At 39.5% G+C, this 18,031-nt stretch overlaps 1 protein-coding gene across 2 annotated transcripts in view; it reads right to left on the reverse strand.

The window, feature by feature from the left end:
- ctnnal1 (catenin (cadherin-associated protein), alpha-like 1) overlaps positions 1-18,031 on the reverse strand; it is a 297,913-nt gene that overhangs the window by 50,990 nt on the left and 228,892 nt on the right. For both annotated transcript variants that reach the window (XM_052016792.1, XM_052016794.1), the window contains exon 5: positions 14,011-14,100. In XM_052016792.1, the coding sequence (XP_051872752.1) occupies positions 14,011-14,100 (90 nt within the window). The remainder of the gene's footprint in view (positions 1-14,010; positions 14,101-18,031) is intronic.

Genomic DNA, 18,031 nt, shown 5'->3' on the forward strand with positions numbered 1-18,031 from the left:
AAAGGAATACATATGCATGCAGATTATGGAAAGATGTAAAAACAACAGGGTTATTGTGGTGGATAATTTTAATTCCCCAATATTGACTGCGACTCCCTTGGTGCCAGGGACTTAGATTGGGCAGAATTTGTTAGGTGCATCCAGGAAGGTTGCTTGAAATAATATGTAGATAGTGCGACTAAGAATGGGGCTGTATAAGACCTTGTATTGGGGAATGAGCTCAGCCAAGTGATTGCAGTTTCAGTTGGGGAGCACTTTGGGAACAGTGACCATAATCCCATGTTTTAAGATAGTTATGGATAAGGATAAGACTGGTCTGCTGGGACTTGAGGACCTGAGTTATAGGGAAAGGTTGAATAGGTTAGGACTTTATTCCCTGGAGCAGAGGAGAATAAGGAGAGATCTTATAGAGGTGTACAAAATTATGAGGGGTATGGATAGGGTGGACGCATGCAGGCCTTGCCCCCCCCCCCCCCCCAAGGTTGGGTGAGACTAGAACTGGAGGACATAGGTTTAAGGTGAAAGGTGAAATATTTAAGGGGAAGCCAAGGGGAAACTTCTTCACTCAGAGGGTGGTGTGAGTGTGGATCAAGCTGCCAGCGGAAGTGGTAGATGCAGGTTCAATTGTAACATTTAAGAGAAGTTTGAATAGGTACATGTATGGGAGGGGTTTGGAGGGATATGGTCTGGGTACAGGTAGATGGGACTAGGCAGAAGATCAGGTCAGCATGGACTAGATGGGCCAAAGGGCCTGTTTCTGCGCTGTAGTGCTCTATGACTCTATGGTCCTTGGGTAAAAGTGTTAAATTGGGGGAAGGCTAATTACAAAAGTATTAGGCAAGAACTGGAATAAGTAGATTAGGAGAAGCTGTTTGAGGGCAAATTTACATCTGACATGTGGAAATCTTTTAAAGGCCTGCTGGTTAGAGTTCAGGACCAGCATATTCCTGTGAGAATGAAAGATAAGGATGGCAAGGTTCAGGAACCTTGGATGAAAAGAGATGTTGTAAGTTTAATCAAAAAAAGGGAGCGTAAGGTTTAGGAGCCTGAAATCAGACAAGGTCCTTGATGAATATAACAGAAGCAGGAAAGAACTTAAACAATGAATTAGGACTCAAAAACACCATGAAATGTACTTGGCAAGAAGGATTATGGAGAATCACAAGACATTTTATAGGTATATTAGGAACAAGAGGGCAGCAAGGGAAAGAGTAGGTCCATTCAAGGATGAGGAAGGGGATTCATGCACGGAGTCAGAGAAAGTGGATAAGGTCCTCAATGAGCACTTTGCATTGATATTCACCAAGAGGGACATGGATGACGGTGAGATCAAGAAGGAGTATATTGATATTCCAGGAGATGTCAATATTAAGGATGAGGTGGTGATCTATCTCAGGATACCGAGGGAAAGAAGGGAGGAGATTGCTGGGGCCTTGTCGGAGATCCTTGTACATTCTTCTTTTGCTTAAGAAGGGCAACAGAAACAAAACCAGGAACTTGTAGGTAAGAGAGCCTTACATCAGAGTTAGGGGAATTATTAAGATTCTTAAGGACAGGATTTACTCGCATTTGGAAAAACGGACATATTAGGGACAATCAACATGGCTTTGAGGGGGAGGTCCTAACTCACAAATTTGATTGAGTTTTTTTGAGGAAGTCACAAAGATGATTGATGAGGATAGGGCAGTGGATGTTGTCTACATGGACCTCAGTAAAGCATTTGACAATTTTCCCCATGGTATGCTGACCCAGAAAATTAAGTCAAACGGGATCCACGGTGAGTTGGAAAATTGGATCCAAAAATTGCCTTTCTCATAGAAGACAGGGAGTAGCGGTAGAGGGGCGTTTCTCTTACTGGAGGAGTGTGACTAGTGATGTTCCACAAGGATCAGTGCTGGGTCCTCTGTTGTTTGTGATATATATTAATGATCTGGATGAAAATATAGGTGGTCTGATTAGTAAGTTTTCAGATGACATGAAAATTGGCTGCGTTGTGGATAGTGAGGAAGGTTGTCAAAGGAATAAAGCAGGATGTAGACCAGTTGGAAATTTGGGTAGAGAAATGGCAGATGAGGTTTCATTTAGCGCTTTGGGAGATCAAATGCAAGAGGAAAGATTCCAGTAAATAGCAGGATCCTTAGGAAAATTGATGTACAGAGCAATCTTGGAGTGAAAGTCCACAGCTCCCTGAAAGTAGCAACACAAGTGGATAGAGTGGTAAAGAAGGCATATAGCATGCTTGCCTTAATCAGCATTAGTTAGGCTATGTTTGGAGCATTGTGTGCAGTTCTGGTCACCTCATTATAGGAAGGATGTGGAGACTTTAGAGAAAGTGCAGAAGACGTTCACCAGGATGTTGCATGGATTGGAGTGTATTAGCTAAAAGGAGAGGTTGGACAACCTTGGACTGTTTTTGCTGGAGCATCGAAAGCTGTGGGGCGACCCAATGGAAGTATATAAAACTATGATAGGCATAAGCAGGGTATATATGCAGAGTCGTCTTCCCAGGATGGAAATGTCAAATGCCAGAAGGCATAGATTTAAGGTGGGGGGGGGAGGTGTTTAAAGGAGATTTGAGGCAATTTGTTCCCCCCCCCACACACAGAGAGTGGTAAGTGCCTGGAATGAGCTGCCAGGGGAGGTAGTAGCAGCAGATACAATACCAATGTTTAAGAGACAGTTAAACACCAGTGAGTTGGACACCGGGCCTCATCAACTGTCATTGCCAGTGCTGCTGTGTGGCATGATGCTGCCTCGGGCCTCTCCCCCCAGCTGGGAGTCAGTCTTGTGGTGGAAGACCATGCCCGAGAACAGAGGTTTTCAACCTGTGGTCCACGGACCCCTGGGGGTCCGCCACGGGTTGCCAGGAGGTCCACGAGCAAACCAAGAAAAAGTTGGAAAAGCGACCTGTTACAAAGACGTAGCTTACTTGCTTGCTCCAGTTTTCCACTATTCAGAAAATCAGCCATATCTATTCTATCTGTTATAGGCGACAATCTTAGAGATTTAGACGGTGTTCCCTTCTGGTAAGCTGCTGCTTAATATTCAATTTGTGTAGTCAGAATAGTCAGTAGTGTTCACTATTTGCTACTATTCTGTTGTGCACTGTAGTGTTAGTGAGACTGAGTGACGTTGTTGGTGTGCCTTAATAATATTGCTTACTTACCATGCATTTATGCCACAGTGATGTCACTGCTAAACGAAAAGTGTGCAAGTGTGTAAATTTTAGATTAGTTTTGATAATTTTGTTTATCAGTAATAGTAATTAAACTGTCCAGCGTGTATTGCTGAGTATGGAGAAATTTCTGAAGAGAAAAGCTGACCAGAAACCAGGAGATTCTGATGACGGAGGGGATGAGGGTGACCAAAAGAGAAAACCACACAAGTACGATCCAGAATACATTTCATATGGCTTCATTGTAGTGGGGACAAATGCGGACCAACCTCTCTGTGTTGTGTGTTTGCAAACACTGTCCAACGATGCAATGAAACCAGCGAAATTGAAGCACCACTTAACAACAGTGCATCCCAATATTGCCAGTAAGCCGAAGGAATATTTTGAGCGGCAAAAGAAGCTGTACCTCAAGCAGAAAGGCAAAATGACAGCCTGCACCACTGTAAATGAGAAGGCTCTTCGCGAATCATATTTGGTAGCATTACGAATAGCACGTTCCAGAAAGCCTCACACAATTGGAGAAGAGCTTATACTGCTTGCAGCAGTAGATATGTGCGAAGTTGTACTGGGAAAAGAATCCAGTCAAAAACTGAAAGCCATTCTACTGTCTGATAACACAGTAAGCAGAAGAATTGGCGATATGGCGGAAGATATACAGAGCCAGCTGATAGCACGTCTTCAGCAAGTCAGATTTGCAATTCAGCTTGGTGAAAGTACTGATGTTGCCAGTGCTGCGCATTGTCGGTTTATGTTCGATATTGCTGGGAAGGAGAGGCTTGGAAGACTTTTTGTTTTGCAAGGCGCTCCCAGGGCGCACAACCGGCGAAGAGCTTTTCCGTGTGCTTGACACTTTTTTTGTACAATTGGCATTGGCACGGACACAGTGTATTGGAGTATGCACGGATGGTGCTGCCGCAATGACGGGACGGAAGTCGGGTCTAGTCGCACGAGTGAAAGTAGTAGCTCCACATGTAGCAGCAACCCACTGCATGATTCACCATGAGGCTTTGGCTGCAAAGGGTATGGATGAAAATCTTGTGGATGTGTTTTCCACGTGCATTAAAATCATTAACTTTATCAAAGCCAGGCCGCTCAATCATCATTTGTTTGAAAACATATGCCGTGAAATGGAAGCCGAGCATAAGCATTTAATGCTACATACAGAAGTCAGATGGCTGTCACGAGGCCACGTTGTGCAGCGTGTGTATGAATTGCGAGATGAACTGCTCATTTTTCTAAATGAGCATAACGGATCATTGGCACAGTTCTTGACAGATGAGACGTGGGTTGCAGATATTTTCAACATTTTGAATAGCTTAAATCTATCATTGCAAGGACCTGGCTCAAATGTTCTGAAAACGCATGACAAAATCAATGCCTTCCAGAAAAACTCCGTATCTGGAAGGGAAGATGCGAGCAAGGCATCTATGATATGTTTCTGTTGCTGGCTGACTTTCTGACAGTGAACGAGACTAAGACAGAGGCCATTGCGAGCACCGTTTTGAACCATATTCAACAGCTGTCACATTATTTCCATGAGTATTTCGGCGATGATGACACGAGCATGTTTGATTGGATTCGAAATCCGTTTGAATGCATGCTTACTGCTTTAACTGGACGCGAACAAGAAGAATTGGCTGAACTGTCATCCGACAGGACTTTGCACTTGCAGCTCAACCAAATGTCACTGTTGTCGTTCTGGATAGCATGTTCCCAGGAGTATCCACTGCTGTCCGGCAAAGCCATTAATGTTCTGTTACCATTTGCAACCACTTACTTGTGCGAAATAGCATTTTTTGCAGTCACTGCCATGAAAACCAAATACAGATCCAGACTGAATATTGAGGATGATATTTGCATATGTTTGTCGCACTTACCACCACGTTTGGACAAACTCTGCAGTGCAAAACAGGCACAACCTTCACATTGAACTGAACACTGAAAGACACCGCTGGTAATTATTGGTGATTGAAATAGTCACTATTTCAATAGGGCCTATGTGCAGTAATTTAAGTGTTGTATGCATGAATTATCGATTGTTTGATTTTGTGGGCTTTGGGGGTCCGCCATCTAACAAGGACATGTTCTGGGGGGCCGCAGCATGAAAAAGGTTGAAAACCACTGCCCTAGAAGAAACAATGTGTCCCAAGTTCAGGTAACCAGCCAGTTCAGAATCAGCAGAAGATCTGTCCCATTATATTTGTGCAAAACTGATGGTGATTGGTGGGTTAGCTACAGTGGTTTTAACACCCAAAACCTTTTAGTGCACACTGAACAACAGGGAAATGAAAAGGGAGCATTGGGGTCATCCAAGGATGCCCTTTTGTTGTTTATGGCTTTGTCCACAGTCCTTTCTCTATGTTATAACATGTCAGCACTGCTGCAACACAATGGTGCTTTGAGAATGGTAGTCATAAACCAGTCACATACTGCTCCATGAAGTGACAGGCATCAGTGCAATAACTTCTAGACTGACAAACTGCTTGGACTTTTGCCAAATAGTCTTACTGAGGAATTTTAACAGCTGCTAGTTCAGTATTTTGTGTAGTTCTTTTATGTAAAACAGTGATCACACTTACAAATCCACAAATTCCAAATGCCCAATTTAATCTAATGGAAGACAAATTGAAGTAAGTTGTCTTTCCAGAAGGACAGAAACTAAGGTAATCGGAGGAATTATTTTTCAACTATTAGCAACTTCTAATTAACTGTTATTTTTAGGTTAATAGGTTAAAATTAGATTAAAAGGTTTTTCTTTCCCCTATAGTAGAGGTAAATAGGATTAGTGTGGATGGGCAAAAAAGTCAGCATGGACATGATGGGCCGAAGGGCCCGTTTCTGTGCTGAATAATTCTATGACTCTATGAGGTGATGGGAATGAAGTTAAAGCAAATAAAGGCTCGCATTTATATTACATTCTTCAGGGCCTCAATGTTCCAAGGCACTTTGTAGCCAACAAAGTACTTCAGTGTTTACCCTGCTGTAATGCAGCCAATTTATACACAGCTTGCTCCCACAAACAACGTGATAATAACCAAACGATCTGCATTTTCTTGATGAAATTTCAGGGCCAGGACACTAGGGTAACTACACAGCTTTCTCAAGATAGTGTTATTGATTCAATTAAATCCAATGCACACAGGAATCCAGTTTAGCATCTCATCTAAAAGATGCACTTCTGACAATGTAACATTCCCTCTGTATTGCACTGGGCAGTCAGTCTAAATTTTTGTGCTAATTTCTCAGAAGGGTGATTTAAACCCACAACTGGACTCAGATGAGAATGTGCTATCAACTGACCCTGGCTGACATACACAAGTAATTAAAATTTAAAAAAAAGAATTCCTGACTGCTTTTCTTATTTCACTCGTTGTCAACATATCATTGAGATTTATTTAGAGTTTTAACATATTCATGCAGTAATGTGGTCATTGTCCTCAAAATCACACTCCTCCTGCGTTGGACATCAGATGGGCTACTTATAAGTAGTTTGTGCAGTCTTGGGTTACCTCATTTTGACAATGGCTATTGGAGCCATGGCAAGAAAAGAATACAAATTCACGATGAACAAAGATTAACAGAATAAAGTTAGGAGCAAACCCAAAATAAATCAAGAACAAGATTGACAAGAGCTGAGAGGGTGATGGCTCACTAGGTCCTAAGGTCACTTATGGGATGTTTGGATTCTGCTGGTCATCAGTATCACAGAGATCAAAGTTCACCAAAACAAGATCTTAAAAGTTTTCAGCGGTGCAGCATTGTGATCTTAAGTCAAGTAGAAAACGCTCCATTGGTGGGTTCTCCATGACGATATTAAAACAAGTGACAACTCATCATCAATAACAACTGCACATTCTTGTGTGATGAATATGACAGCATAATAATGAGAATGATTATTCAACCCACATCTTTCATCCAAGCAGCTCTCACTAATTCTGAATAATTCCTTTCTTAAAAGGATTTTACTTTCTAATGAATTAAAATGTATCCTCTTCTTTAAATGCTTTTGGCAAGTGGGTTTGCTACAGTGAGAAGTCTGTTCATAACGAAGCTCCTGCACACCAGGCACATGTTGTCCTTCAATGTAAATTCAAGTGTAAAGCAAGGCAGTCATATCTTGTCATTTGGTTGTTCTATCTTAATTTTGCACAAATAACTTTTATATATCTATCTCAACAACTTCCTTTCATTACTTCATACTTTCTAAAGGCTTACTCTGAAGAAACACTTGCACATCAGGCCATTTATTTGTTTCTGACAACTGAAAAAAACATTTTCACTGTTTTGTAATCTGTCATTCTCATTTTACTTATCAAATTACCCTGGATTATACGTACATTTATTTATTTTTTATTATTCACTCACATTATTTGGACAATACTGGCAAGGCTATGATTTACTACTGTTACGTACCAGCAACAATAGAAACACAATGAACCATGTTTAAATGTTAAAATCTATTAACTACTTGTGATAAGAGAAATAAAAACATTAGATATTAAACATTGACCCCAAAATAACTACGTGTGTGTGTGTGTGTGTGTGTGTGTGTGTGTGGCAAGTTCCCAAATCCCCAAGTCTAGGAATAGTTCTCAAAGTTCAGTTCAGCGAGTCAAAGTAGAATGATGAGCAAAGGCTTCTGAAAACCACAGTAGAATGTAGAGAGAATAGAGAGAGAAGGAGTTTACAAATTTCACAAGTTCCACAATGGAACCCATACGACACCTCAATCACCGAAGATCTCCATTATTTTGTTCCGAAATATTTGCCACACCGAGGGCACTTGATACGTGGCCTACCACAGTACAGGTTAACGACAAAGTGGACTCCACAGATTGCTCCAAAAATCCATATATGGATTGTATAGTGACAGTCACAACTATCGTTCTTCATCCATTGATACAGAGACTGGCAGTCAATCCTACCAACTCTCTCTCTCTCTCTTCTGTCTGTGCAACTGCCAGCACTTCCAGTTATAGTCATCTTTTTTCCCCACTCTAAGTAGTCAGATAAAGCCACACACACACACACACACACACACACACACAATTATTCAGGCATCTTAAAGGGACACTCATCAAGTAGCAACCTGAACTCGTAACACTACCCATCCCCAAACTATACTATATACTGTCTTATATTATGTTACATTCCTCAATATTAAGATTTAGTGATCTCCCGGTATTAGCATGCTGCTTTCATACACAGGTCTAAATCATTTTTGGAAAATCTATTTTTAATATTTTAATTTAAAAGAGGTTTTAGGGACAGTAAGGATTAAGCCTGACAAGGCTTTCACTTCCTGTTAACCCATCTGCCTGTTTTCCCTTGGTGACATTCAATCCTTTCCTTTTCTAGAATCAAAATGACACTGAAATAAAGGTTACAGCCTCAATTGCCTTCTATTACAACTCTGTTACATTGAAGAATTCTACCAGGCTCCAAAGATCAGTTATAATTATTGCAACTAGCAGAGGTCCTGGTAACAACCTGTCAAATAGTCAGCTGGTAACATCCGTCAACTTCAGCTCCAAGAACTTCACTTTGACCAATTTGTTGTCAACTTACAGGTTTCACCATTGTTCTTAGAGTTTCTTGAACTTCTCAGAGAATTAGAGAGGAATTTTCCAGAATATTTTGCTCCCCTTTCTTACTCTTCCTGGAGTTAACTATACCACTGTTTTGGGAATGATGTGCACAAGGTTAGGCGAGCATTCATGGGCCTGATGCTGTTTTTTCCTCCTCACGGAAACATTCCCCTCCATTCTATCCACGTCCCCAGGGTTGAACAACTCCATCAATAGTTCCCTGATTGCCAGAAACTTTGACTGGCTGCCCACCTGCTGACTGTCTAATCCTGGAGGAAGTCTTTCAATCAACATAAAAAAGCCTACTCCTCTCATAGCCCAACAGAGATCAAAAGCATTTTCCAACACGACACTGGCAGATGACTTTCTGAATAAACCAAACTAATAAATCAATTACTTAGTTACTGGGGAGAAGCTAATGCTGATTAACATATCAATTATCACCTGTTAGGATACCTTTTTCCTTGAAAGAACATGGATTGCTTCTCAAAACACAGAACTTAAGAGTACATTATTTCCAGTTCATTACCGAGTAAAATTGTTAACAATTCAGAAGCAGCTAATATCACTTATTTTTCCAATTCTCATTTCCATAGTGATTTGAAAACTTTTAAAGTAATCTTTCATTTATTTTTATTAAATCAACAAACAATCTCTAATTTCCAAATGACTAAGTTTCTTTGGCCATTGAGGTCTAGATGTCAAAATTAACCACTGTCACCTATATCCATGTTGCATGTAATTAATTTCCACCTTCACAGATAACTGTCTAAATTCACTCAATTCTCATTTAGTTTTTAGCCTCTAGTATTACTTGCCAATTTTATTTTCTAATTTTTAATGCCAAAACTTCCAAATTTCTTGCTTGAACTGGGTCTCCACAAATGATGAGCATAACTCCACTGTTATATCACAATTTACATCTCAAATAATTTAGATTTACATTACAAAATTTACATTTCAAAAACATACCAGTGGAACTATAAATTTATGCAGAGCGATTTAACACACACATCAGTAAGAGTAAATCAGATTGACCCTTGGGGCTCTCCAGAAGTAATTGTGAACAGATACCAATTTCAGGACGATCTTGGAATAATGTGCAATTTTAACAGATGAGAATGTGGAAGTGAGGTTGTGGCCCAGCCTGGTCTTGTAGTGAGTAGCAAAACTAGTTGTCTGCCATAACCAAGCCTGTATGATGTGGATTTAAAGGATTAGAGAGGAGGACTCTACCAGGAGCACTGGTCAGGGATGAAAATTGTTGTGACTTTAAGACGACCAGGAAGCTACTCCCACAAAAGGTGTGGTTGAGCAGGAAGGTAAGTACGGGTACGTTATGCTGAACAAAGGACAAAGTTGGATAATTAGTAAAATGGGATATCAGAAGTGCAGATTTAAGTGAATTAGGGAAGCTTCCACACTGACTACTGCCACCAAGACAAACACAGGAGGGAATAGAAGCTGGGGGAGGACTAAATCAAGGATGTCAGCATAGACAATGTGGGGTAGCAAGGTCACCGGTCATTGCAAAAATGGAGAGGGGAGTTAACGTGGAAGGAGAGATGAGATGAGATGGGAGTTGAAAAATCACAAAGGATACATTGTAGCTCATCGTAGCTGCTGGTAAAGCAGTGAAAGTACCTCGTCTCGAGATACAGAGAAAAGATCCAAGTGAAGGAGGTTGTCACCACTAGGTGGAGAATCTTTGTTTGGGGAAGGTGTCATCACCATGTTCCATCAAGGTCATGACAACAATGAAATCACTCCAATTAAATTAATGGGCGACAAAGGCCTTGTTGACAGGTGAAAGGGAATCCCATCAAAAGATGCAGTTGGTAGCTGATCTAGTAGAATCCACTGGTCAGCACAAATTGGGTTAAATTAGACAAGAATGAGGTTGGCATGATGAAACCATTGCTGGCAAGCTAAGTGAGAAGGTCAACCAAATGGGGTGGTTGATTTTAAGGAGCCAAGACAAATGCTACTATAAACTGTTGAGATGCCAAGAACAAGAGGGTAATTAGGGAAAGGGTAGGACCACTCAAGGACAAAGGAGGGAATTAATGCATGGAGGCAGTGGAAGTGAGTGAGGTACTAAACAAGTGGCTTCCATTGGTATACACCAAGGAGAAGGACATGGATGATTCTAAGGCATGTCTATATCAGGGACGTGGTGGTGCTGGGTCTCTTGACATTAAGATGGACAAGACCCCAAGACCTGATAGGATCTACCCCAGGTTATTGACGGATACACACGAACAAGGATGTGAGGGATATAGACTACGTGCAGGCAAATGGGAATAGTATAATCTGGTATCATAGTCTATGTTCTATGTAGGCCTCGCCATATCAAAATTATTAGAATATATAAATCCTGGCAGTGAAGAGAGAGGAGACAAGAGGAGGGAATCCAGAGTTCAAATCAGAGGTCCTGTGGTGGGATAATTTGCAAAGGAGCATTAAGACTCGTTGTTCAAGTTTGAAGGCAGATAACAGCAGGTGAGCAAAGTCCAGTTGGAATTTTAAAATGGGCATAGTGATGGAGATATTTCCACGCATTCCAAGAGGTGTGCATAATCGTTTGAAGGACAGAAGAAAGAAAAAAGTTTGTTTAGTTTTCTTGTGAAGAAAAGATTACACCCTAAAGCTATGAAGTTCCAGCCACAATAGAAGAGGAAGTGGACAAAATAGTAGTGGCTAGAGGAAGGCTGGGCAGCACACAGTAGAAAAGACCAATACTGTATCAATTATATTTAGATGTTATTTTGATTACAGCTATTTCATTGTTGGGGGGGGCGGGGGGGAGTATTAAAATGATTGGATATATTCAGAACTGGAACAGAGTGATTGAGGAGCTAACATGCTCTGGCTTCAATTTGTGTCTCAGCTGTATAAATAAGGAAATTATCATCTGTTTTCAAGTCTTAGCTGCCACATGGACCTGTGTACAAATTTGGTAGTCACCAGTATCCTCTCCTGGCTACACGGATTTAAGAGACAATGAGGTGTTCAAGGATGTTGGGAAAGTAATAGAAAATTAGGGATGGGCCTACTGCTTGCAAGGATATAAGAGACAGTGTTTATGGTGCGGGAATGATGTTTTCAAAGAAAAAGGTACAATTCCAAAGAGTAAGGAACCTTACACAATCTCAGTTGGATAATGGATGCAAGGAGTTTGATGAAAATAAGTTTATGGTGGCAGGAGAGACGTTATGCAGACAAAATGTTATGCAGACAAAATGTGCTTAATGCAATTATGTGCAGAGAGACAGAAAAATAGCTAGAGACATTTGTATGTTTGTGCCAGGACGCAGGGAAACCTTGGGTGAAATTTAGCTAGTAGCCAAGATGAAGTTCAAGAGAGGTGTTCAACAAATGATCCTTGTATTAAATTGTCATTAATTTGATGTTCACAATTTTTTTATGAGCTCGTCAGTATTTCTGTTGGAAGTGAGGATGTAAGGGACAATAGGAAGGGATTAAGGAAATGGAGAAAAGAAGCTAGTAGTTACTCTTTGATCTCCAGGAAGACTTGAGTTGCAGAGTTCTGATAAATGAAAGCAGAAACAGCAGGTTCAGCCAGATCTGGTGATTGATGGCTATATCTATTTGTCCGATACACAAAAATGTTTTAGAATAAGACAGTGAACATCAGGGGCATGAGACAAGGAAAAAAAGTGAGTACAAAGTAAGAATTCTATTGACAGAAGGATATTAAAAACAAAAGGTGTAGGAGCAGCTGAACTGCAGAGATATCACGGCAAATTGATGGCCAAAGGCAAGAGAGTTGAGAATTTCAAAATGCAATTTTAAGAAATTTAGGGGAAAAGATTCCCCTACCCCCTCCATGGGATGGGTGCAGCAAGAAGTGAAGAGAGATGAAAGTGATGAGAAAGACAAAAACAAAAGCTGGCAGCTAGTAGAGATTTTAAAGGGCTCTGTGCTACAAACTACTGATCCAAATGTTTAGCCAGAAGAGGATATTGGTGACTGCTAAGTTTGTACACAGATCTGTGTGGCAGCTGAACAGATGGACTTGACAACAGATGATGATTTCCTTGTTTGTACAGCTGAGACACAAACTGAAGCCAGAGCATGTTAGCTGCTCAATCACTCAACAACACATTCTTATAGTAACTGTAAAGGCAAGGAGAGCAGTTAAAGAAAAACAAAAGGGCCATTAAAGAAGTACAAGAAGCCTCTTCAGTAAGAGCAAAAATTGCTTGAAGGTTGATTATGATGCAACATGTCATGAGACAAAGGTAATGAGAGAGATGAAGCAGGACCAGCTGCATCTTTTAGCCCCAAGGACAAACTTATACAAAATATTATGCTAAATAATCTATTCACTAGGACGTCAACTGTAGTCAAGAGGTTTTCTCAGAATTAATGCTGATAACTAAGGACAGCAGTGCTCTTTCAGAAACTAGTGAGTGCTTGAAGACAGCATCCTGCTGAGTTTGAGTCAGAAGGAAATAAGAGCTCATATGTGCAAAGTTAAACAAATTGCTCAATAAAACTATGCAGTTAGAAAGTCTTAAAAAGGCATTAATTAGGAGAAAGCAAACCATATATTATAGGGCCTAGCTAATGGTGGGGCAACTGGGATCAATGGTTTTTGTGACAAATTCCTGAAGGTTGCCCTCTGCAAGCGATGGTGAACTCTAGTAATCAAATAAGAGGAGTCAGAAGAGGCAATGTGCATGCTGCATCTTTGCAGATCTTTGTGCGCTATTTCCTGCTAGGTTAAGAGCAAGAGACAGCACTCCTAATTTCAAAACCTGGAGATTATCATTTTCTTTCAGAAAATGTCCAAACCTTTCTGAATTTCCAACAAACTGATTTTTAATTCCATTCAATAGTCAAATAAATCTTCAGCAAGGTAGTGTTAAGAAGATTGCACGCTGCAATAAAACGAATGCATTATTCTTCAGGTCTTTTACTGAGTGATCAGCCTATTTGTCAACTGGACAGCAATCTGTGCAATGTGTCAATGCAGTGTCAAGTGAAGTGACACCATAAACTGAGTCACAATTATAATTATAAGTGGAAGCTCCCTGCCAAAATAATTCCAATACCACATCTCATTAGTCACTTGTTTTATAACTAAAGATTATCAATGACTTCAGGATCAGTTGGCAGCACCAAGTAGCTCTACAACAATTTAAAATAAATCAACTATGAACAAGCAAATTTGAGCATAAAAAGTTGCAAATGGGCTGATTTTGCCCACTGAATTGTTACCTTTGAGGCTGTGAGAAGCATCATCGTACACTTCTCTAGTATTGCCCTGGCAGCTGCCATCCTCGCTTTCTTCTTTTCATCCTTCAGATCCTGAAAAAGTGGAACAAATGCAACATTTACACAACACTACATCAAGTTAATAGGTTAGATGCAATTAGTTCCCTTATGTATGTTGCAATACTTTGAATGTTATGGAGACATACCCAGGAGAGTGATTGTTAAAATAACATGTATGAAAGATGGCAAAAAAATAACTGCTTTTTTATTTATCCCCTTGATACAAACGATTCTGGAAGTGCCAAGATTTATTTCCTGTCCTTACAAACAATGGAATGATTATCAAGGACATTTCAGAACAACTAAGATTGGCCAAGTTGTCATGGGACTGAAGACCAGAGTGGCTAAAGACCGAATATTTCCTTTCCTCAAGGCCATTGCAATCTTGCAGCAATCCAGCAAATTCATTGTCACCTCTTTTCTAAAAAGAAAGTATATTTTTTAATTTTCTATTTTTTGTTTTAAAGCATTATACTAAAATTTGGATTCAAATTAACAGAAAATGCTGGATATACTCAAAGTGAGACTGCATCAGTAGAAAAACAGGATTAAAGTTTCAAGTCAAAGACCTCCATCAGAACTATGAAAAGTGAAAGAAAAGTAAGTTTCAAGATAAGGAAGGGGGAGGGAGGAAAGAACAAAAGGCAAGTTCTGTGAGGGGTGAAAAGCAGGAAAGATTAAATGATGAAAAGGGTGAAAGTGCAAGGTTACAAAGACATTGTGGGTGAAAATGCAGGACAATTATCTGGAATTACCAAAGGAATTAAGGAGTAATACTGGAAATAAAATTGCTAGAATGCTGATTATTTGAAATTATCCTGAACATGAAGTCCGGAACTCTGTTTCATGCTCACACACAGGTGAGATGATGTTCCTGAGCTTACATTAAGCTTCTTTGGAACAATGCAAGGAGACAATGAGTCAAAGGGGCCATAGTGGGAGTGAGACAGCAATAAATGCAGTTTCAAAAATCCAGGTACAATTTCTCACTCGGTGACAAGAACAGGATCACATTTTTGGACTGAAGTGTTCTGCAAAGAGATGGCCCAATGTGCATTTGGTCTCTCCAAAGTAGAAGGGACCACATTGTGGGCACTGAGTAGACAATACTTAATTGAAAGAAGTACAATTAAATCACTATTTCATGTGGAAAGTGTATTTGGGACCCGAGATCACAGAAAGGGAGGAGATAAGAGGGCAGGCATCTCTTGAAGTTGCACAAGAATGTGCAACACAGAGGAGGACAGAAGAATGAAATAGATCATCCTGGAAGGAATAGTCCCATTGAAACTGAAGGAGAGGGGAACGTATGCCTGGTGGTGGCATCCCACCAGAGGAGTTGAAGATAGCAGAGGATAGTCCATTGGATGTGAAGATGGTGAGATGGAAAGTGAAGACAAGAGGAATGGTATCTTAGTTCTGGGAACGATAAAATATCATTATGGGATTCAAACTCAGGCCCCCTGCAATATTAGTGAAGGCTTCCAAATGATTACACCATCAAGGCTTCCCAATTATCGCATAACCATTACACTACCATAACTATTATTGCACTGTATAAAACAGTGTTACATTTGCATATGTAGCGAATTGTGGCCTTTTATTACTGGGCAACAATGCAAAAATTGTTCACAGAGCAAGCTCCATATCCTGACTTTAGATCATTATTGTCTACTTTATCTTGCTCTCAAGGCGAATATATTGGCCAGTGGACCTAATGCAAAGGTATTTTTCTTATTCTGTGCAATAAAATACATTTCAAAACAGATACAATGAAGACATTTCAAGTTTAATAGTGGATCAAAGTTATTCAATTGCACATTTTCATCCACATTATCTTTCTTCTTATTTACCTTTTACCTATCCTGAAATGCCTGGAGTTTAGGTCACACACTCGCATTAAAAAAAAGAACCTATGTGTAATATTTAAACATGAAACCTGTATAACAAAATCATCTTCTCAATATACATGTGCACACATGCATAAACACAAACTTAATTATCCCCATTCTTATTTAAAGACATTGAGACCAATTGTGATTTTTATACTTGTGTCCTGATTGAGATAAACTAAATTGGCAGGTAATAAGAAATTTCTATATAGAGAATGACTCTGTATTCACTGGATTAACTCAATAACTGACAGTGAAAGTTTCTCTTTACCACAGTTTTAAGACAACTGCAGACAATATTGGCAACCAGATTTTTATTTTTTTTAAAAAAGAATTCAAATACACCAACAAAAATATCTCAGCAAAGAACACATGAAAGTTATTTGCTTTAAAATAACACATTTAGAACACAGGCTTATTTTAAGCAAATAATTGGGGAACAAAGAATACTTTGCTGGTTTAGGAGAGCAATGAAATGTGCACAAAACAAGTACTTTTTCAATATCAAATTCCCTAATATATGTGGTCCTTTTCTAGGTGAACAGCCCAAAACTGCAGTGCACTTAATGCTGGAAAATGAAAGCAGTTCCAAAAATCCAAGTACAACTTCTCACTTGAAGTTATTAGCTTAAAACAAATGGATTGGCAATTGAAGAGCAGAAGACCAAACCGACATTCAAAAATCGTTGAAACACTTTAGTAAGTAATAAATGTAGATGGGCTTTCACATTTTTTTGAACCCTATGAAAGGAGGCTGAAGTTTAAATGGTCTGATGAAAAAGTTATTTGAAAAGAAAATGTGAATGTTGTCAAACAATATCAAAGCAGATACACCTAGTAACACAAAACTATAGATAGGCATCCATCAGCATTTTTAGCATGTCTACATTTGGATGTGCCCCAAACTGCTGGCACATATCTGGGTAATAGTTGGCAACGTGCTGTGGAACTGCTTGCGAACCCATCAAAATCTAGGCCAATGTCATTAGGAACTTGTATATTTGTTTACAATACTGCCAAAAAATGATGTCAACCGACTGCAAAACTGTAAGAATATAAAATGAATTTCCTTTGAACAACACAAGTGATTAAAAAAGGGATTATTTATTCCCACACAGGAACCAGTGCTGATAAACTCATTTGCACAAAAAATTAAAGAAATTAATGAATAAGCAAGACAAATTCAATAGCAAAAATATTTATGGATGAAGCCTGTCATGTTAGATTCACATTCCACAGATTTACTAAATTAGATTAAAGTCAGAGGAAAATTTCACAGAATTCTAGCTATTAATCTCCTTCAGGATAATAAATAAAATTGGGCAGAGTGCATGATTAGAAAAGCTGGCTGAATTGCCAGAAATCATATTAAAAGAAGTTATAGTTCCACCTTCGATCATTTTATTCTGCCTAAGTTGCAGTTCTCAGCAAGAAATGCCTGAAGGCCACAGCTGATGTGGACACATGCAAGAGGCACCTGACTTCTCAATGGTCAATAAGTGACTAAACTAAACATTATAACATAAAATGAATACTTAGAAAATAACATACGTATCTGAATCATGATTGAATTTTGAAGACAAATCAATAAAATATTTCTTAATATTAAATTGAGATTGTTTTGACAGCTATGTTTCTGCAGTTGCAAGTCTAATAGCAAAGGAAGAAAGAAATTGGACTTGTAGATTAAGTTAGTTAAATGCACTATTAATTTAGTATGAAACTTAGTATGAAAAACTTAGCATGAAATTAAAATGCAATGCAATTCATTTTTCTCCTAGTGTGAGAAAGTTAAGCAAATTTATACACCATGCAAAAAAAAATCACTGAAAACTGACAACACAGAGGCAGATGATCCAGCTGGGGTGGGGAGGTGGTGGTGGTGGTGGTGGTGTGGGGCAAAGCACATTCCAGCCTCATCCCACCTTCAGTACCAGGTCCACAGCTCTGCAGGTCACAGCTCCAAGTACACATTCAAATACGTCTTTAAAAGTGATGAGTGTTTCTGCCTCTACAATCCAGAACTACTGTGGTAAAAAAAAATTTTCTTCACGTTCATCTAAACCTTCAAC

The sequence above is a fragment of the Pristis pectinata genome, chromosome 5 (genome assembly GCF_009764475.1).
Source record: "Pristis pectinata isolate sPriPec2 chromosome 5, sPriPec2.1.pri, whole genome shotgun sequence".
In the NCBI taxonomy this organism is placed as follows: domain Eukaryota; kingdom Metazoa; phylum Chordata; class Chondrichthyes; order Rhinopristiformes; family Pristidae; genus Pristis; species Pristis pectinata.